The 18,773-nt window shown below is 57.0% G+C and overlaps 6 protein-coding genes; 4 read left to right on the forward strand and 2 right to left on the reverse strand.

The window, feature by feature from the left end:
• Positions 1-216: 216 nt before the first annotated feature.
• On the forward strand, positions 217-1,866 carry CHC_T00003276001 (hypothetical protein). XM_005714390.1 is given in 4 exon segments: positions 217-406; positions 795-1,177; positions 1,286-1,750; positions 1,751-1,866. 3 exon segments carry the CDS (start codon positions 217-219, stop codon positions 1,748-1,750), a joined length of 1,038 nt encoding a protein of 345 aa, XP_005714447.1. The 3' UTR covers positions 1,751-1,866.
• Positions 1,867-4,383: 2,517 nt separating this feature from the next.
• Positions 4,384-6,900, forward strand: CHC_T00003277001 (hypothetical protein). The gene has a single exon (XM_005714391.1). The coding sequence runs from the start codon at positions 4,384-4,386 to the stop codon at positions 6,898-6,900; it is 2,517 nt and encodes an 838-aa protein (XP_005714448.1).
• A 1,248-nt stretch (positions 6,901-8,148) lies between these two features.
• CHC_T00003278001 (hypothetical protein) lies at positions 8,149-9,894 on the forward strand. The gene has a single exon (XM_005714392.1). The coding sequence runs from the start codon at positions 8,149-8,151 to the stop codon at positions 9,892-9,894; it is 1,746 nt and encodes a 581-aa protein (XP_005714449.1).
• Positions 9,895-9,901: 7 nt separating this feature from the next.
• On the reverse strand, positions 9,902-12,772 carry CHC_T00009548001 (alanine--tRNA ligase (chloroplast)). Its single transcript, XM_005714393.1, has 3 exons — positions 11,386-12,772; positions 10,149-11,310; positions 9,902-9,950 (listed from the first exon to the last, which is right to left on the reverse strand). Exons 1-3 carry the CDS (start codon positions 12,770-12,772, stop codon positions 9,902-9,904), a joined length of 2,598 nt encoding a protein of 865 aa, XP_005714450.1.
• Positions 12,773-14,582: 1,810 nt separating this feature from the next.
• Positions 14,583-16,550, reverse strand: CHC_T00009342001 (Partial ftsH2). XM_005714394.1 is given in 3 exon segments: positions 14,583-14,699; positions 14,700-16,278; positions 16,384-16,550. The coding sequence occupies 2 exon segments, from the start codon at positions 16,548-16,550 to the stop codon at positions 14,700-14,702; spliced, it is 1,746 nt and encodes a 581-aa protein (XP_005714451.1). The 3' UTR covers positions 14,583-14,699.
• A 1,704-nt stretch (positions 16,551-18,254) lies between these two features.
• Positions 18,255-18,707, forward strand: CHC_T00003279001 (hypothetical protein). The gene has a single exon (XM_005714395.1). The coding sequence runs from the start codon at positions 18,255-18,257 to the stop codon at positions 18,705-18,707; it is 453 nt and encodes a 150-aa protein (XP_005714452.1).
• Positions 18,708-18,773: the final 66 nt, after the last annotated feature.

Genomic DNA, 18,773 nt, shown 5'->3' on the forward strand with positions numbered 1-18,773 from the left:
TTTTTGCCGCTGCATCTTAGGATGAAGCCTCTAGATCACATGCGACCTCATACGAGGCCAAATGACCCATATGAGGCTGGTTTTCAACTTGACTTGTGTGAACTTGTGCCAACTCCGTAAGAAACAGAACGATACCTTCGCCCCCGTACATGACTTTTGCGTGGCGAGAGGATCACGATAGTGAAAATTGCATGTCCTTTCCGGTAGTTTTTAGAAATGCCATGCAGAGCAGCCTTTTTCAGCAAGCTTGAAACGTTTTTCATTAATACCTTTCAAACAGAAACGCTCGTTTCAAAGGGCAGCTGGTCCTTAAGCTCCTTTAGATTGTTTGTCTTTCAGTGCGTTCAAAACTGCTACAGTATCCGGATGATCTGCGAGGTGTTACTGCCAAAGACAAGTAGTGTACGTTGAAGAAATGTTGTCCAAACTGACTTCTAAATTTTCGATTTAAATATTTTCAAAAGTGGACCTCATATGAGGCAAACGTTAGCTGGTCGCCTTGCCCGTGTCTAAAGACACTACAGTACTTGTACAGTACTTGTACTGTACCCTTACAGTATTACTGTAGAAGTGCGATGGCATTCGTTGGTCTTCGCTTTTATGATGATCTCACAAGAGGTCATCATTTCTGTAACAGCAAGTCACACCTGCTGTCAATGCAAATTGCTTGGTGCTCGTCTCCAAAAATTTTCTTGCAATTTGGACTTCCGTTCCTCATCGTCACTGTCAACCATCGCAGCGAGCAAACGTGTCACCATCCTCCTCCCTGCGCTCACCAAGGGTTATCTTTTGAGTCCATTACCCTCACAGTCCTCAGGTCAGCCCTCCTCCCGCCGCTCCTCTTCCCGCCGCTCCTCTTCCCGCCGCCCCTCTTCCCGCCGTCCCCCCACCACCAACCATCACCCTCCCCCTCCCCCGCAACAGCTGCACCAGCACCAAACCCTTATCCATCATGGCTTCCGCAATAGGCGTAGCCACTTCGCACGACTTTCAATTCTTTGCAGAGATCATCGATGCCTTCAAAGCCGCTGGAGCGTCTGCGCATGGCGACAACCCACAACATATGCAGGTCACCCCCTTTGTCAACGCTATGACCATGTTTCTCCGCGTCTTTGACGCCTTTTCCAATCCCTTCTTTTCCGACGTTGTCAAGAAAGACGTCGAGGGCAATATCAAAGTACGTTGGCAGACATTTGCCCCCACCTGTCCACCGCGCTTACCGATGCGTGAGCGTAGAGACGCACAGGACTAAACATGGCATTCATTTCTCCGAATATGTACGCAGAAACTCCGAACTGCAGCCATCAAGCACTCTGCCAGCACGCTTGAAAACGTGCTTGACGAAGAGGCCAAGGACCCCAAGCTGAGAAAGCTGATTAAGTCCGAATCCGGAGCCGGCGCAGAATCGGGAACCGTTGCGCTGCTATGGACAAAGCGCACAATGCAGTTTGTGATCGGCCTTCTGCAACAGCTCGTGGACGACTCCAAGGTGACTCTGTCCACCGCAAGTAGAAAGTCGTATGCGGCCAGCCTCAAGTACTGCCACAATTTTATCACCAAGGGTATCTTCGATACCGGCTTGCGCTTCGCCCCCAGCCGCGAGAGCTTTTATAAGAACCTCGCGGGAGGGTCTGACGATACGTCCCGCGTGACGCCAGCCCTAGCAGAGTTTTTGGGTGTGTTTCAGCCTCAACTGGAGGGCGTCGTCGCAATGTATAAGGCGAAAAATCTAGAACCTTATATCAAATAGTGGGGTGTTAAAGGACTGGGAGTGGTAAACGTGTCGGTTTGTAGGGTTTGCAGACGCATCTGAGAAATTACCATCAGACTTCAAATTGGTTAGAGGTATTTCTGAGATGTGACGCATAAAGTAAGGTGCTGAGCATGACTCCCTGCACAGCGCTTCTTGGCAGCGAAGAGACTGGGTAGATTCAAAGTTGCTGTCAGCCTTTTGTGTAGTGCGCAATGGAAAAGGATCTCCGAACGCAGGTGTATCTCTCTAGCAGAGGGGATGTGGCAATTTTCTTTGCTAAACTCACAAAAATGTATTGCTTAAGGAGTCTAAACTAGTTTTCGAGCGAAGCAGCTTCGAACGCATACGTTGGAAGCGTGTTAAAAGGATAAGATTCATTTGAATGCAACAAACGGCTTGATCCTTGTAATGGATTGTCATTTTCAGTTAGTTTGAACACGTAGACGTCATTCCCTTCATAGCGTCCTTAATGAAGTCTGATTTTCGGTCGCATTTAGCGCCAGCACAGTGAACAAGAATGAATTTGTAGACGGTGAACCTAGAGCTTCGACCCGACATGCACAGAGTCTGTACGCTGCCTGCCTGCAAGCTGTTGGTCAAAAACTGATGCGGGTCATGATCCACGTTCGAAATAATATATGCCTTTGCATTGCCCCCAACATTTTGGTAAGCTTTGAGATACCCTGAACCCCCATCCTTCTTTTGCATGTTCTTGCCGACGAGCCACAACCCGGAACTGAGCTTAATCCACATGTCATTGTTATCGACGCGATGCGGAGCTGAAGTCACTGCGGATAAGTAGTAATTCCCTGTCTTCGGAGGTTTAAAATTGAAGCACATCTCACCACTCCCTTCAGGATCCCTCTTGTTGGCTTCGGTTGGCCTCCAAATAAGCCCTGATCCCTTCTGTACCCAAGGGCTTTTCGGTTTCTTGTTTGCCAAGCAAATAATAACCTTACTTCCCGTGCCTGTCGACTGCATCTTAGGCTCCAGAGATGAGGGCTTCTGTGCAGAAGCAGGAGAAACAGTGTTCCCAGCTGACGAAGGCATAGGGCTAGGCCTGCCTCTGGTATCCTTTTTCTTGTCCCCGAAACACCAATGGCGGATGGCCCAACTATTGCACACAGACCTCAGCTTGGTTAAGCCACCCGACGCACAGAACGAGCACGCATTCTTTAGACACGTTTCATTTTGTTTCTTGACGTACGTCTTGGGTTCGCAGTACATACTCCTGTCGGCGAGGAATTTTGTGCATTTCGCGTTGAGAGCGATGCAACGTGCGGCAGCTCTGTACTTGTCGCTGTTGGCTTGAGCGCACACAGAGAGCCAAGATACGCAAAAGAGGGAAATTAGTATGCCTCGTACCATAGCGTGGTGGGTATCGAGGTGAGGGCGAGGGTGAGTGGTACGTTGATGTCTAAGAGTACAGGCAGCGGCGGGCATGAAATCTCGTTCTGCACGAGGAGTCTAAGCGGGAGATGAAGGGAATCGGGTTGGAAGCATCTGACAAGGGTTCAGGAAGCACTGATTATATAGAGGTTGAGGGAATGTTCTTTCTATCGGTGAAGTGATGTCCAGTAGTGCTATTCCTTTTTGGATAGAAATGGCGCTCATGGACTAACTCTGATGACATTATAAGGCCTCTTAGACATTTCGACATTTCACTAACATTTAAGATGAATTGAGGATTCCATGCACATGTATTTTTGTTTCAAGAAACATCCTGGTGTATGTCGGGCAGACTAGTGCGGATGGACTGGAGAGTAGATGATGTTTCTGTTGATTCGGAATTCATTAAAGGAATGGAATGTGAAGCCTTTTTCATCAAGCGTTTAGCAATATTGTTGATTAGAGAATAGGGAAAGATGTGTTGAAGAGTGGTTGCGACGTCCATTTACATGTCTACTTTAAAGAGTTGTCTTTAGGACACTGGTGTGTCTCGGACCGTTGTCCTCATATGAGGACACTGTTCGATTTATTTTTTTTCTTGACTTGCGCTTTCTCGATAAGAAGGAAAAATATATCTCCGCCACCTTAATTGAATTTTACCTTGCGACCAGAAAGAGCTTTATGAGAATTGCATGTTCTTCCTGGTCGTTTTTAGATATGTCTGGAAAAGAAGCTTTTTTAAACCACCTTTAAACTGCATGTAAAACAACTTCGAAAGCAAAACGCCAATTTAAAAGGGCAGCTAGGCACTCAATCTGCAATACATTTTAGGGAGTACGTTTTAATCTTTCTGCGCATTCAAGGCTGCTATCCCGGTCTCCTGCAAGATGTTATTTCCGAGAACAAGTACGTTAAGGAAATAGTTGCCAAGATAGCTTTTAAATGTTCAATTTAATTTATACATTTTTGACCTGTACCCTTGCAATTCACGTGTAGAGACATGACCTGCAAAAACATGACATAATTGGATGATTCGAAATCTCGCCCTGCTGGCTATGTCAACACTTTTTAGCGGGAAACGCCCAAGAACAAGAACCCCGATGCATCCGTCACCTGTTTCTCTTCGACTCTGCCAGTTGCTTCGCTCTCCCTACCCCCTATCCTTCACCCTCGTCCCCCTTTTCATTTCTCCGTGGAATGTGTGAATCCGTCTCCGCACCTAGGCTTAAGATCCTAGCAGAATGGCTTCTCCAAAATTCAGCTTTCCCGGCACGCCTTACTCGGTCCAAACTGAGCTGATGACGGCCATCCATTCCGCTATCACAGATCGCCACATTGCCCTGCTCGAGTCGCCCACAGGCACCGGCAAGACCCTTTCCATCATCTGCGCCTCGCTAACCTGGTTACAACAGAACCGTCTCCCTGTTTCGGAAGAGGCTGCCAACTCAACAGACGAGCCGTCTTGGATCACCGAGCAGAGTAAGGCTCGCGAAGGACGGGACGTTCAAGAGGAACTGCATCGTCGGAAGGACGCGTACCGCCAGCGCGTGAAACGGGCCACCGAGAGACCGCGCGGGACTAACTTGAGAAAGGGAAGGCGATGCGTTTATGGGGAGGACGACCCGCTCTTCTCAGATGACGAAGGGGAGGAGATGGATGTGCCGAGGGTACACCGCAAGGTCAAGGCGGCCCGTATTGTGTTCGCTACGAGGACACATACCCAGCTGACCCAATTTTTGGAAGAGCTTCGGAAAACAACGTTTTGTCCGCCTGCGGTGCTGGGGGCGCAGGGAAATGGGATCAGCTTGAGCCTGCCAACGCTGACCAAGGAGCAGATCGAGGGCGATTTTGAGCTACCGTTGAGCGTGATGCCGTTTGGTTCGCGGAAGCAGTTCTGCATTAATGAGGAAGTACGAGCGCTGGAGTCTTCGGCAGCTATATCGGAGCGCTGTCGCGAGCTGACGGAAGCTCCGTCAGAGACAACCGCGGGCAGGCGGAAGCGGAGCCGCAATCGCTGTGAGTACAAGAACGCAGAGGCGGAGGCCGTGCTACGGGACCGCGCATTGGTGCACATGCAATCCATCGAGGAGCTCGGAAAGGCGGGCAAGAGTTTAGGTGCGTGTCCGTATTTTGCCACGAGGGCCGCGCTCGAGACGGGCGACGTTGATGTGATTGCCGTTCCGTACTCTGCGGTGCTTCACGCGAAGACGAGGGAGAGTTTGGGGATTGAGGTTGATGACAATACTGTTGTCGTGTTTGACGAGGCGCATAACATTGTCAATACCGTGTGCGATTTGCATTCGAGCGTGTTAACCCGGGGTAGGTTGGTGCAGACTATCGCTGCTGTGAAGGCGTATGTTCACCGGTACGAGAAAAGGTTTTCTGCGAGGAATCTGTTCAACTTGCGACAGCTCGTGGCGTTGGGAGAGGGGCTCTTGGGAATGTTGCCTGGGAGAAGAGATGAGAAAGGGAAAGACAAGTTGCCGGCGCCTAAGGTTGTGCATCCGGCTGCGTTGCTTTTCGATGCAGGCGTTGACAATATCAATCTCTTTGTCCTGGTGGCGTACATGGAGGAGTCGAATCTCGCTAAGAAGCTGCACGGTTTTGTTGATAGCGGGGAAGAATTTGGGGTTAAATTCGATGGGAAGAGTGGATCTCAGGAGGCCGACGTTGCAGTGACGGAGCAGCGTCGGGCAAAGCAAAGCATTTCCTCGTTCCAAAACTTCATCCAGAATGTAGCTGATTGCCCAAGCTACGGGCGAGTCGCTCTCTATCCGTACAGAAGAGATGCGCGAGAAGCTGGGACACTCTCTGGCTCAAGTTTCGAAGAAAGCCAGCTCGGGCTGGACGCGGTCGCGCGTTTCAAGTACTTTGTCACGGAGCCGGGTGACTTATTTTCCGCGAACGTCGGCAGAGCACGTGCTATTCTACTACTCGGCGGGACGTTAAGCCCACGCAGCGCCATCAAGGATGCACTGCTCTCGCAGTTATTGCATCGACGAACTACGGAGCTGGAGTGTGAGCACGTGGTCCCCGCCGACCACGTGCTGACGCGGATCTGCGCAACAGGTCCCACGGGGGCGGTTCTCGAGTTCACGCACAAAACGCGGCAGACGTCTGCGCCTTTCGACGAGTTGGGCCGTGCGCTAGAGACGTTGCTAGGAGAGATACCGGGGGGAGTTGTGGTGTTCTTCGCATCTTACGAAACGCTTCGGCAGGCAAGGATGGCGTGGGAACGGAGTGGGATGCTCGGGCGGTTGCGAGCAAAAAAGCCGTTTTTCTCGGAGGCGCGGGGGGAAAGCGGGGCATTCGATGAGTACCGGGGTACAATACGGGCGGACGCGGGAAGAGGGGCCGTGCTGGCAGCCGTGATGGGCGGAAGGTTGAGCGAGGGGATTAACTTTGCAGACGAGCTGGGAAGGGCGGTAGTAGTGGTGGGCATGCCGTTCGGCGACGCGAGAAGGGTTGAAGTGAAGGAGAGGATGGGGATGATGGGGAGCGAGCGGCGGGTGGAGTTTCTGGAAAATGAGTGCATGACGGTTGTGAATCAGTGTGTCGGACGCGTGGTGCGGCATCGGGCGGACTTTGCAGCTGTGCTCTTGATGGATAAGCGGTTTACTCGGGAGCGGGTGCGGGAGAAGCTGCCGCGGTTCGTGCGGAGAGGGTTGCAACCAACGGTGGACTTTGCAGATGTCAAGGTGAACGTGAAATCCTTTTTCAACGACCGGACCGTTTTGGCGGGAAATCTGCCTCGCTGAAACGCATGCAATCAGAACGTTGAATGCCCCTGAAACAAAACCTCCCATCGCACGATTGTAACCCACCGTCACCCTCTCACATCCCCGTCCCGTCCGTCGCACCTTCCTCCCCCTGCCACTCGTCACCCTTCCCACACCCGCTGCGCATCCGCGCACATCCTCCCCATGGCCGACCCCGTGGGGCCCGATCCGTTCGCGGCCTCACTCCCGAGCCCACCCGCAGGCCTATCCGCCGCCATTGGGCTACTAAACGACCCGCCGCCCGGCCCGGCCGCGCCCGATTTCACCCCTACCCGGATCCCTCCCGACCCGCCCGCCCACGCATACACCGCGCAAAACTCGGCTTGCCCGCCGACGCACCCGTCGTCGCATCCGCACCCGTTCTGGTCTGGCGCGCTGCGCCAGTATCACGCCGATGAGCACCTCCACGCGGGCGCCTATGCGCCCTCGCCCTCGCATGCCGCCTCTATGCACGGGTACATGTATCCCAATCCCCAATCAGACTATCATCCACATTACATTGCTTTGCATCCTGCACAAGGCGGCCACAACTACGCACCCGCTGCGGGTATGCCATACGCAAGCACGCCGCCCACGGCGGGATCCGCCTACGATTATACGTACGCGTCGCAGGGGTATCCCGCACAGCATTGGGGCGGCTATAACTATGGAGCGAGCACCGACGACTTTGTATATGCACCAGAAGCGTACACGCACACGCAACTCCCAGTTGCCGAACCCTCCACATCTGCGGCAGCCATTTTCCCGGTGCCGCCCGTGCACCCCTCCGTTGTCTCTGCGCGGCACGGTCTGTCGGGCATGTCTGCACACGCGGCACGGGGGCAAGGCGCGGAGCTAGCGGTGGTGAGCGACGGTCCGCTGAGCTACGGCAACCAGGCGGTGCCGGAAACGAGCGGGACTGGTCGTTACTCGGCGCCAACGGCAGCGGCGGCGCCGGGGAGGCGGGACGAGCGGTCGGCGTCAGTGGGGATTGTGGGGTCGGGTGCGATGGCGCTGGAGGGGCGGGGAGAGGCTGAGGTAGGCGTGGACTTGGTGCACAGGGCAACCATGGAGAGCGTGCATACGATCGAAGGCGAAAGCCCTCGCGCCGCTGGGCTGGACCGTGCTTTTGAGAGGAGGGCGACGGGATGCATTTTGACAGAGTTGCACATGCCACAACATTTGCAGAGTGATATGATTGGTTTCCGTGCGGTTGGAGATGGTCAGTTTTCGGGCAGTGAAATATCGATGAAACGGCTGGTTGGGGCGGAAGGGACCATGCCTTCGAGCAGCTCACTGGCCCTTGGCGATGTACTTGATTCCAGACAAAGCACGGAGAGCGCCCTTCGAAACGGGCTTGCACTACCGTCAAGGAACGCTGCATCGATACCAATACCAATGCCGAGGAGAGCCTCAACCGACGTGGCTCTCTCTGCACGACATGTAGTACAGGGAAAGGGGCTGGCAGCTGCGAACGTGCAGCATGCCACGCCTTGTTCCCGCCGGTCGCCAAGGCTCAAAGCTTTGCGGAAGGTATTTAATCCCACCCTGCGTTCTGGCGTGCCTCTTAACACGACAGAGCAAAAACCTGTTACTGTCGACCGCGAACCGTCCGAAGCCAGCCCTGATGACACCGCATCTATTCCTGATGATATTCCCATGGGCGCGCGTGATGCCCCTGGAATCTTGTTGCGGCAGTCGGAAGCCGCGTTGGCTCTTGTCTCAAAAACGGGAAGGGGAGGACCAAAGGCTGTCGGGAAACTGCGCCTCGATAGTCCCGATGGAGAACGGGAGGCGTCTCGTACCCGCAAGAAGCAGTCTCGTAGTGCGAAGGGTCGTCAGGCTTCCGAGGCAGTTGCGTCTACAGTCAAAGACAGCGGTCCCGCAGAAAGGGCACCGAAACGAAGGGGGAGGCCGACGGGAAGAGGGAAGGATGAAGTGAGTGTTGGGACAAAAAAGAAGAGGAGGGCGGTTGTGGCGAGCCAGGAATCCGTATTCGCTGACATAGACGGAAACACGCGGGAAAAGTCCAAGGTTCCCAACTTGTTTTCCGATGATGATGAAGATGAGGTATTGCAGGCCAGAGGCGCTTCAGTCTTCGACGAGATCGACCGCAGAGAAACGGGTAGCAGAGTGAAGAGAGTCGACGAAAGACCAAAGAGACAATCCCTGACACGGCAGCGCTCAGTATTTGACGAGGATGTTGGTGTGCCCAAGAAAAAATGGGATTACGACTCTGAAAGTGAGAACTCTGACGATGACTTCTTTCCGTGCCAGAAGACAGCCCCACAAAAAGGTTTACGAGCTGCGGATAGAACGCGCAAACCGGAGGTGAAGCGAAAGAAAACAGTTGGTCTGAGCCCCAGGAAAGCAACAGGTGCGCGAAAGGTGTCTCTATCCCAGTCGAGAGCCTCTCCTCGTAAGGGGGCCATTCGCGCCAATACGGCCAATGAAGTTGAATTGCAAAGAGATCGAACGAGGACTCCTAGTGAGGATGAGGAAGAGACAGATGGGGATGCATGCAGTCCGTCCCAGGGTGGGAGCCAGACCATGAGCATTGTCGTCGAAGCGCTTCCGGTCAAGAAGAAGAAAGCAACTCGGTATCCGGAGCATCTTTGGACTAGAATGACTTCTGACGAGTTGTCAACGATCCGGAAAGGATTTGTGAAGTACTACCCGACGCCACCTTCGAACATGCACGCGCAAGGTCGTTTCGAACAGCAGTACATGCGTGAGATGCCGAAGGCAATGGTCGAGGCGTTGTGGAAGAATGAACTGAAGCCATGGAGCGATAGGTGGTGGAATTTCTTTACGATGTTTGGGGACTTTTCACGGGAAAAGAAGAAGCAAAAGCCGCTCGGGAAGAACCCAACTTTAAAGCAAGCAGAGGTGGACCGCTGGGCAAAGGAATTCCATGCCAAGCATGGGGATGCACGTATACCCGCGAAAACGGGGAACGTTGAACCGGATAGCACGGCTGCGGGCGCCAACTAACTTTTGGTCAGAATAAATATAGTCTTTCTACAGTCTGTTCATGTTTTAAGGGCCCCCTGGCCTTCTGCAGTCAAGGAGCGGGTTTCGAACATCTGATGCCCAGAGCTGTCTTACACCGCATCAAGCTAAGGCAAGGAAATGCACTGACAACCCGGGGAGCAGGAACCCAAGTAAGCTCCCCGAAGTAATGAGTGCGGTCCCTAACCCGAGGTTAATCCAAAAACACTCACGAAGAAAAGGACTCTCGTATCAACTCTGCTCCCATGTCAAGTGCTGCACTAAGTTTTGTCGCATCTCGCCCACCCGCTTGAGCAAAGTTGGGACGACCTCCTCCTCCCCCTCCACATAATTTTGCCACGCTCCCGACCAGTTTCCCGGCCAGAATGCCTTGCTTCTGAGCCTGTTTTCCAACACTCGCCGCAAAGGAAACCTTTCCAGAGTTTTCACAGGCAAGCATAACGACGCCCGTTTCGCCAAGCGAGTTCCCCAAACTCTCCACAGCCGCCTTCAAACTGTCAGAAGAAACGGTTCCTTCCAATTGGGCAACAATAAACGAGTTGTTACCCACTGATTCGGCCTCGTTGACGAGGCTCATTGCTTTAGCCACAGCCAATTCAGCCCGCGCAACTTCCAATTCCTTACTTCTTGCTCTCAAGTCTTCTTGAAGGGTGGACACCCTTGCAGCAAGCTCTTCTGGGCGTGCCTTGAGAGAGGTACTCAATTGCCGAACGGCTGCATCTCGCACTGTCAGATATGGCATCACGGCAGCGCCGCAAATGGCCTCGATCCGTCTCACTCCAGAACTCGGCCCTGCTTCACTTACAATCTTGAAAAGTCCAATGTCTGCTGTGTTTTGCACATGTGTTCCACCACACAACTCCATGCTCACTCCTGGAATATCGACTACCCGCACTTTGGTAGCGTCATACTTTTCACCGAACATTGCCACTGCACCTGCCTTCTTCGCTTCGTCCAGGCTCATAACGGCAACTTCAGTGTCATGAGCATCCGCAATCCACCCATTAATTATATTCTCAACATTCTGAAGCTCGTCCTGCGTCACGGCGCGAGGGCAATTGAAATCAAACCGTAGGCGATCGACATCAACAAGCGAACCCGCCTGCGAGATCCCGCCGTCTGGAATGACTTGCTTGAGCGCCGCTTGAAGTAAATGAGTTGCGGTATGATGTGCCATGATACGTCGCCGACCAGTCGCGTCCACAGACGCATGGACAACATCACCGACGCTAACGAGACCGTCAACAACCTCCCCGACGTGAACGTAAGCTCCACCTTCCCTTCTAGTATCAGAAACCCTTACGACACCACCTGGCGCCCTCAAAATCCCCGTATCGCCAACCTGTCCTCCGCCCTCGGCGTAAAACGGAGATTGCCGCAACAAAACACTCACCCGGTCTCCTTGGCGCGCCTCGTCCGCGTTTCCATCCGCGCCTTCAACCACTAAAGCCGTGACCGTGGAGCCGTCCAGACTCGTGGTGCTATACCCCTCAAAGCTCGTCGGGCCCGCCGCCGCGGCCGCTGCCGCAAGCAGGGCATTCGAGCCGACGTTGAAAGAGCCGCTCTCCCTCGCCGCGCGGGCGCGATTCCGCTGCTTTGTCATGCACACCTCAAACGCGTCCGTGTCGACCGTGAAGCCGTTCTCCGCCGCAATCTCCTCGGTAAGCTCGAGCGGGAAGCCGAAGGTATCATACAACTCGAAGGCATCCTCCCCCGAGACGACCTCCTTCTTCGCGGCCTTCATGTCAGCCAACACGTCCGCCAGACAGTCCTCCCCGCGCTCGAGCGTGGCTAGAAAGCGGACCTCCTCGCGCTCGATTTCCGTGGTGACCTCGGCCAGTTTGTCGTGCACGCCGGGGAGCCCCGCGTCGCGCGCCAGCTCGGCCACGACCGGCAGCACGTCGGTCGTGAAAGGGCCCTCGATGCCGAGTAACCTCGCGTGGCGCACGACCCGGCGAATCAAGCGGCGCACGATGTAGCCTCGGCCGATGTTGCTCGGGCGTACGCCGTCCGCGATGAGATGCGAGACGGCGCGCAGATGATCGCCCACAACCTTGAGCGAGGTCTTCTCCTTCTCGGCGGCGGTTTCAAACGTGGTGTCCACCAGGGCGGCCACGGTCTGCATGATGGGCAGGATCAAATCGGTCTCGTAGTTGTTATCCACGCGCTGCAGCACCTGGGCCATGCGCTCCAGCCCCATGCCCGTGTCGATGTTCTTCGCGGCCAGGGGGGTTAGGTTCCCCCCGACGTCTCTCGAGTACTGCATGAAGACGAGGTTGTACAGCTCGATAAAACGGACATCGTCCTGCAGATCGACGGGAGCGTCCGACGCCGGCTCAAAGTCAAAGTAAATCTCCGAGCACGGCCCGCACGGCCCTGTGGGACCTGAGGCCCAAAAATTGTCCTCATCCCCCAGACGTTGGATGCGGGCCTCTGGGACGCCGACGTCGTCCCTCCATATCGCAAGCGCCTCGTCGTCCCGCTCGTACACGCTAACAGCGAGGCGGTCAGGCGGAATCTCATAGACCTCCGTGAGCAACTGCCATGCCCATCGAATAGCGTCCTTCTTGAAGTAGTCCCCAAACGAGAAGTTGCCGAGCATCTCAAAGAACGTGTGGTGCCTCTTCGTAACGCCGACATTCTCGATATCATTCGTCCTTATACACTTCTGACTACTGGTCGCACGCGGGACGTCCGGACGCGACACAGCTCCCATGAAGACGGGCTTGAAAGGGACCATTCCCGCAATGGTGAGCATAATTGTAGGGTCGTCCGGGACGAGGGACGCGCTGGGGACGACGGAGTGCGCGCGGGCCGCGTAGAACGACAGGAAGGCGTTCCGTATCTCGTTCGACGTCATCCACTTCCCCTGCGGGGAAGTGGCCGGCAGCGCCGACACTCGCGGCGCCGGGTGGGCCGTCGTGCATGCGACGCGGCGCGGCGGACGCGGGCGCGGCAAGCGGCGCGGGCGCGGCCGCGTGAGCAGCGGACGCAGCGCTAGACGCGCCGTACGCGTGGCTAGCGCGAGCGAGGGGGCGAAGGCGGGCTCCATGGCGCGGCAGTAGGAGCGGAAGGTGATGCAAAGGTGACGCAAAGTTGGGGGGAGTTGCGTTGGCGAAGGGGTTGAGTTGGCAGAGGCGTTAACCAAGGAAGTTTCTGGTTAGGATGGGAGGAGATCGGATCTGGGGCCCAGGTTCCTGCCGCGCCGTGACAGATTGTACTGCAGCATTAACACGTGGCATAGTGGCAAAGTGGACACGTGTTCTTTTGTGCTCCTCAGTGTTCGGTGAGCGCGATCTTACAGCGCTGACAGAAGGTGAGGTTTCTCCGCCAGCAATGTGTCCGTGGCACCATCCAACAACAATACGCTGCGTCACTCACCAAGGGTTGCAACGGTTCCTCTGGCAGTTCCAGATTCTTCTCAACGTCACCGTCCTCACCTCAATAACCCTCCACTTTTCCAGTTCCCACCACCACATAAGCCCTCCCCCATCCCCTCCCCCAATCCCCTCCCCTCCCGGAATAAGGACTGTCCCCCCCCCCCCCCCCCCCCACCATGGAGATCGAAGGCCTCGGCGCTCGCTGTGCCCTGCAGTCCTGCCGGCACCTAGACTTCCTGCCGATCACATGTCCGTCCTGCTCGCGGACCTTCTGCAACGACCACCACCTACCCGCATCGCACCGATGCACAGAGCCTGTACGCTCGGTCCCCACCTGCCCGGCGTGCTCCCAACCCGTCCCCGTGCCCGCCGGCTCCACGCCGGATGCTGCCGTCTCGCGTCACATCTCTCTGGGCTGCCCCAAGCCCGTGCGCACGAACCCGCCCTGCGCCTTCGGCGACTGCCGCGTGCGCGACGCCGTCGCCACCACGTGCCCCGCCTGCCGCCGCGCCTTCTGCCTCGCCCACCGCCACGAGGCCGACCACGCGTGCGCCGCCCAGCGCCCCGCGCAGCCGGGAGTCAACCCGTTCGGCATCCCGCTCGCGCGCGCACCGGGACGTGCGGCCGCGGCCCGCGCGTCGTCCGCGAGGAAGTCGCCGTCCCGATTCTTCCGCAAGGCCCAGCCCGCCCCGGCACCAGCCCCGCAAAGGACAAGCTCGGCTGGCGCGCAGGGCAGCACAACTATCCGCACCGACTTTTCGAATACGCCCGCCACCCCGGTTGGCGATCCGAAGGTTGAGGTGGAGGACCGCGTGCACGTCGCGCTCTTCTTTCCGCGCAAGGCGGGGCTGCCGCCGCGGTATGTCTACTTTAGCAGGCGGCACTCGGCGGGGCGCGTCGTGGACATTTTGACACGTGACGTTAAAGCGATTCCCGCGCCGGCAGAGGGTATTCGGTATGGCTTGTACGCGGTTAAGAGAGGCGTGAGTGGGGTCAATTTGCTCCCGTATATCACGCCGCTTAAGGACCTGCCGCCGGACGTGCTGCAGAATGGCGACGTCGTCGTGATGGAAGAGGGGGAAGCTGGCTTGGATGAGGTGTGGTTGACAGCGCTGAGGAAGGGTAAGAGTGGTCGGAGGCTTGCTTCATCGAGGAAGAGTGGCGGGGTGTCGCAGCGGGATAAGTGCACTGTGACTTAGCATGCGGGGATGGCCCTTTTTGCTTGTAAGAATGCGCAGTTTTGTTTCCGAAGAGGTACGGCAACTCATCGGTTCGAATGGTCTTAAGTTATTAAAGTTATTAAAGTTTTTACTTTACGGTACATCAACAGGCTCCTTCACAAATACCCGTTTTCCTCGGCAGATACGATCGTCTTTAGTGTGTCAAGCTGCGCAACCGTGCAAACAGCTACGCCGCGCTGGGGCTGACCCCAGCCTCACCAACATTGCTCGCATCGTTGTCGTCCGCATCCAGCTTTTTAGCGTCTTCGAGAATCTCATCATAGGTACTTCGATCTGCACCGTAGGGACGCTTGCCGAGCATGCGAATCATATCTTCAGCCCCAATAGCCTCCCTCTCCAACAACAACAGCGCCACTTTCTCCACATCCTCTTTCCTATCAAGAAGGAGTTGTTTAGTGCGAATGTAAGCTTCGGAAACCATTTCTCGAACTTCCTCATCGATTCGTCTCGCTGTCCGGTCAGAGTAAGGCCGGTAAAACCCGTCATCGCCGTCCCCACTGCCCGCACCCGGAAATGCCAGATTACGGACTGTATCACCCAAGCCCCATTCGGATACGCTCTGGTACGCCATGCGAGTAACCTTGTTGAAATCGTCGGATGCACCTGTCGTCACACTATCAAAAAAAATCTCCTCCGAAGCGCGCCCAGCAAGCGTCATGCACATTTGGTCGATCAGCGCCTCCTTCGACACCAAGTATCGCTCCAAAGGTTGATACTGCGCGTACCCAAGCGCTGCGCTCCCGCGCGGGATGATGCTAACTTTTAGCAGCGGCATGGCATGCTCCAGAAACCACCCGGCGACGGCATGGCCGGCCTCGTGGTACGCAACTGTCTTCTTCTCTTCTGGGCTCATGACCATGTTCTTCTTTTCCAGTCCCCCGATAACGCGATCAATCGATGCCTCGAAATCCTCAGCTTCAACTGCTTCCTTGTTGCTTCTCGCAGCAATGAGGGCAGCCTCATTGCAAACATTCGCGATGTCAGCCCCTGCAAAGCCAGGAGTACGAGTAGACATCTGCTTCGCAATTTCGTCCTTGCCCGGCGGATCAGCAACCTGAATCTTGCGCAAGTGAACGTTAAAGATATCGCGACGTCCAGATATGTCGGGAGGGTCTATGACGATCTGCCTGTCAAACCGCCCCGGACGCAGCAGGGCCGGATCAAGCACGTCCGCTCTGTTTGTTCCTGCCAGGACCACGACGCCGCTGTTGCTCGCAAACCCATCCATTTCAACAAGCAACTGGTTGAGAGTATTCTCCCTCTCATCATTACCTCCTGCAAACCCTCCGCGCCCCCTCTTCCTTCCGATAGCGTCGATCTCATCCAAAAAGATGATGCACGGCGTCATCGACCTTGCCTGTGCAAACAAATCGCGCACGCGACTAGGCCCAACACCTACAAACATCTCCATGAAATCCGACCCTGACATCGTCAGAAACGGCACCCCGGCCTCCCCCGCTGTCGCCTTTGCCAGCAGCGTCTTACCCGTCCCCGGTGGTCCATACATGAGGGCCCCTTTGGGGATCTTTGCGCCAAGCTCCTTGTACTTGTCCGGCTTTTTCAAGTACTGCACAAACTCCATGATCTCTTCCTTGGCCTCGTTAAGCCCAGCGACATCGGCAAAGGTGATGTCGACCTTATTGTTCTCCGAGTTGAGAACTGTAGCATTGGCCTTACCGACATTGAAAATCCCGCCCGCTGGCCCACCCCCTCCGCCTGCCCCTCCGAAGGGCCCCGACCCCGGCCTCATCCCGCCAAAGCCGCCGGAAAACGGGGATTTCCCGCCTCCACTCCCCCTTTGGGCTCCTCCGCCAACGCCCCCGCTCATCCTCCTCGCCAGCAGCGCATACACGGCCACAAAGCCCAGCGTGGGAATCCAGTCGAGCAGCATCCTCGAAAACGCGGCATCGTCCGAGTACACGACCGGGACGTACTCATGCGGCTCGATACCCAAATCATCCTGCGCCTGCTCTAGCTTCCTCTCCAGCGTATCCACCGACCCAATATTAAACCGCATCTTGGGCCTGAACAAGTCGTCCTTGAAGTAAACGTTAGCGACCTGTCCGTTAACCACCTCGATCTTGGACACCTTCCTCGCCGCGAGGGCCTCGCTCCGGAACGCCTTCCAGCTGACCTCGCGGCCGTCCGCGGGCGCGGCCTGCGACGCGGGGGCGTCCGAGCCGGACGCCGTGGGCGACGTCTCGTTGGCGCCGCGGCGCGCGAACAGGCCGTAGCTCGCCAGCACGCCCGCGCCGAACACGTACGGCAGCAGCTTCTCCCACCCGGCCGGACCTGCGTTCTTGCCCGGGCCGCCGCCCGCCCCGCCCGGCTTGGCCCCCGAGGATGCGCCGTCGCCCGCGCGCTGCACGTAGTAGCCCTCGTAGCGCGAGCGCTTCGGCGACGGCTTTTGCGACGAGGAGCCCGGCGAGGCGGTTGGGCCTTCGCGCGGGGGCGGAGGGGCGGACGATGAGGGAGGCGTGCGATGTTGGGAGGGCGTGGGCGACGACGTGCATAGGCGGCGTAGCCGCACGGATGGACCGGCCGGTAGCGTCCGCACGCGGCCCGCGGCCGTGGCGCGGGCCGCGATGCTGCGTGCGATGTTGAGAATTGAGGTGGACATTTGGAGCCTCGCGATGGAGACGAGGCAGGGTGTTAGCGAGGGAGGTACACGTACAGGTTGACACAAGAAATGACAAGCCTCTCTCCAGAAAAGGCTTTTTGTGGGTCGAATTGAAGTGGAAGGGAGGCCGGAGAGATTGGCATGTGCATGCAAGCTGCACCACAACACATCCATTGCCACGTGGACACGTCGACGTAAATCACTCGCTTAGCACACACGTGTCCACGTGCACAAGCGCTCGCCCCATGAGCACAGCAAGGACAACCTTCGATAAACAAATCCCTTGGTTGATCCGCTTCTCCCATCCGCATCCTTCCTCCGCCGCCAGCCCCGAGCATGCCTCCCGCGACCTCGTGGGCGCGCATCCTGCGCGCGCGCACAACCTCGCACGCCATCGAGCTAGCGGCCGACATCCCCGTGCCGACGCTCAACCGCGCGCCGTTACCGCACGCCTTCGCCGACCTGTCGGACCACGCGCAGCAGAACGCGCGTGCCGTGCGTCGCGCGCTGGGCGTCGTCGTCGATGGCGTGCGCGAGACGGGCTGGGAGGCGTGGCCGGAGACCGAGGAGGACCGCCGATTCTTCGGTGATGCCCAGCACGCACGCCAAGTGGCGGGAGGGGAGCCAGACGGCATGGGCGGAGAGGACGCGCGGGACCAGGGCGAGAGCGAGGACGAGAGCAGAGTCGTAGCGGAAGAGGGCGGCGGTCGGAAGGCGCCCGCTGTGGAGGCCGCGTCACCAGGGACCCCTGAAAAAGCGGCCACGAGCCGCCCCCAACCCCAAAAGCGTGCCCCCGCGACGGAGGCCAGCCCCCCCGCTGCGTCGCCCGAAGAGCAAGCCGCCGCGCATGCAGTGCGAACCTGGGCGACGACGTCTGCCCACGCCGCGCCGCCGGCGGAGGCCGTTTCGCTTATCTGTCGCTCGGGGGCGGCGCGCTCGCTTCTGTCGCTCATCGCGGCGGACGACTCGCTGGCCTCTGTCCTGGCGCCGGTCGTGACGGCCCTGATGCAGCCCGCCGGTCCCGTGCTGGCCGCGGACATCATGGACACACTGGTCGTGCCGTATGTGAAGCAGCTCAAGACACCGGCGCCGCGCGATGCGATGCAGGCGCTCGTGGCGTTTGCGGAGCGCCATTGGCGCGTGGCCGTGCGGCTGTACCGCGTTTGTGCGGAGGAGTCGCCGGTCAGTGGCGCCGTGGCGGAAGTCTTGGTGAGGACGGCGCCCGTAGTTGCGCCTGCTGGCGCTTTGAAGGGGCTTCGCGCATGGTGCGAGGCGACGTGGGGGGAGGATGGCATTCGCGTAGTGGAAGCTTTACTGGGGAAATGCAAAAATGAGGAAGACGCAGCGCGCCTTGTGGTGTTGGCGCTGGAAAAGAATGTAGTCGGTTTGGAGAAGAGTGTGCGGTTTGGGAAATTGCTCTTCACCGTTGTGCGTGACCTGCCTGGTGTAGCTGACAACTTCAGAGAACAAATGGAGTCCATTTGCTCACGCTCAAATGTCTTTCTTGCTAAACGCGCACTCACAGTACTGCGTGCCAAGGCATCCAAGCCGTGACATCTACGGTCTACAATCAAATCAAGATTTCGCTCCGGGCTATTTTCACAAACCCGTCATACCGTA

This window comes from Chondrus crispus, genomic scaffold (genome assembly GCF_000350225.1).
Source record: "Chondrus crispus Stackhouse genomic scaffold, scaffold_183, whole genome shotgun sequence".
Classification (NCBI taxonomy): domain Eukaryota; phylum Rhodophyta; class Florideophyceae; order Gigartinales; family Gigartinaceae; genus Chondrus; species Chondrus crispus.

Excerpts from the sequence above, each read along its gene's own strand:
- CHC_T00003278001 (XM_005714392.1), top strand. The coding sequence starts at position 8,149 with ATGAAACGGCTGGTTGGGGCGGAAGGGACCATGCCTTCGAGCAGCTCA.
- CHC_T00003279001 (XM_005714395.1), top strand. The coding sequence starts at position 18,255 with ATGCAGGCGCTCGTGGCGTTTGCGGAGCGCCATTGGCGCGTGGCCGTG.
- CHC_T00009342001 (XM_005714394.1), bottom strand. The coding sequence starts at position 16,550 with ATGCGGTTTAATATTGGGTCGGTGGATACGCTGGAGAGGAAGCTAGAG. Across the intron at positions 16,279-16,383 it reads ACGCTGGGCTTTGTGGCCGT|GCCGGGGTCGGGGCCCTTCG; the intron begins GTATGCGCTGCT and ends TGGCGGGATGAG.
- CHC_T00003277001 (XM_005714391.1), top strand. The coding sequence starts at position 4,384 with ATGGCTTCTCCAAAATTCAGCTTTCCCGGCACGCCTTACTCGGTCCAA.
- CHC_T00003276001 (XM_005714390.1), top strand. The coding sequence starts at position 217 with ATGCCATGCAGAGCAGCCTTTTTCAGCAAGCTTGAAACGTTTTTCATT. Across the intron at positions 407-794 it reads GCCAAAGACAAGTAGTGTAC|TCCATTACCCTCACAGTCCT; the intron begins GTTGAAGAAATG and ends TTATCTTTTGAG. Across the intron at positions 1,178-1,285 it reads ACGTCGAGGGCAATATCAAA|AAACTCCGAACTGCAGCCAT; the intron begins GTACGTTGGCAG and ends ATATGTACGCAG.
- CHC_T00009548001 (XM_005714393.1), bottom strand. The coding sequence starts at position 12,772 with ATGACGTCGAACGAGATACGGAACGCCTTCCTGTCGTTCTACGCGGCC. Across the intron at positions 11,311-11,385 it reads TGAGGGGTATAGCACCACGA|ACCGGGTGAGTGTTTTGTTG; the intron begins GTCTGGACGGCT and ends CGCGCCAAGGAG. Across the intron at positions 9,951-10,148 it reads GCACTTGACATGGGAGCAGA|GGGGCCCTTAAAACATGAAC; the intron begins GTTGATACGAGA and ends GCAGAAGGCCAG.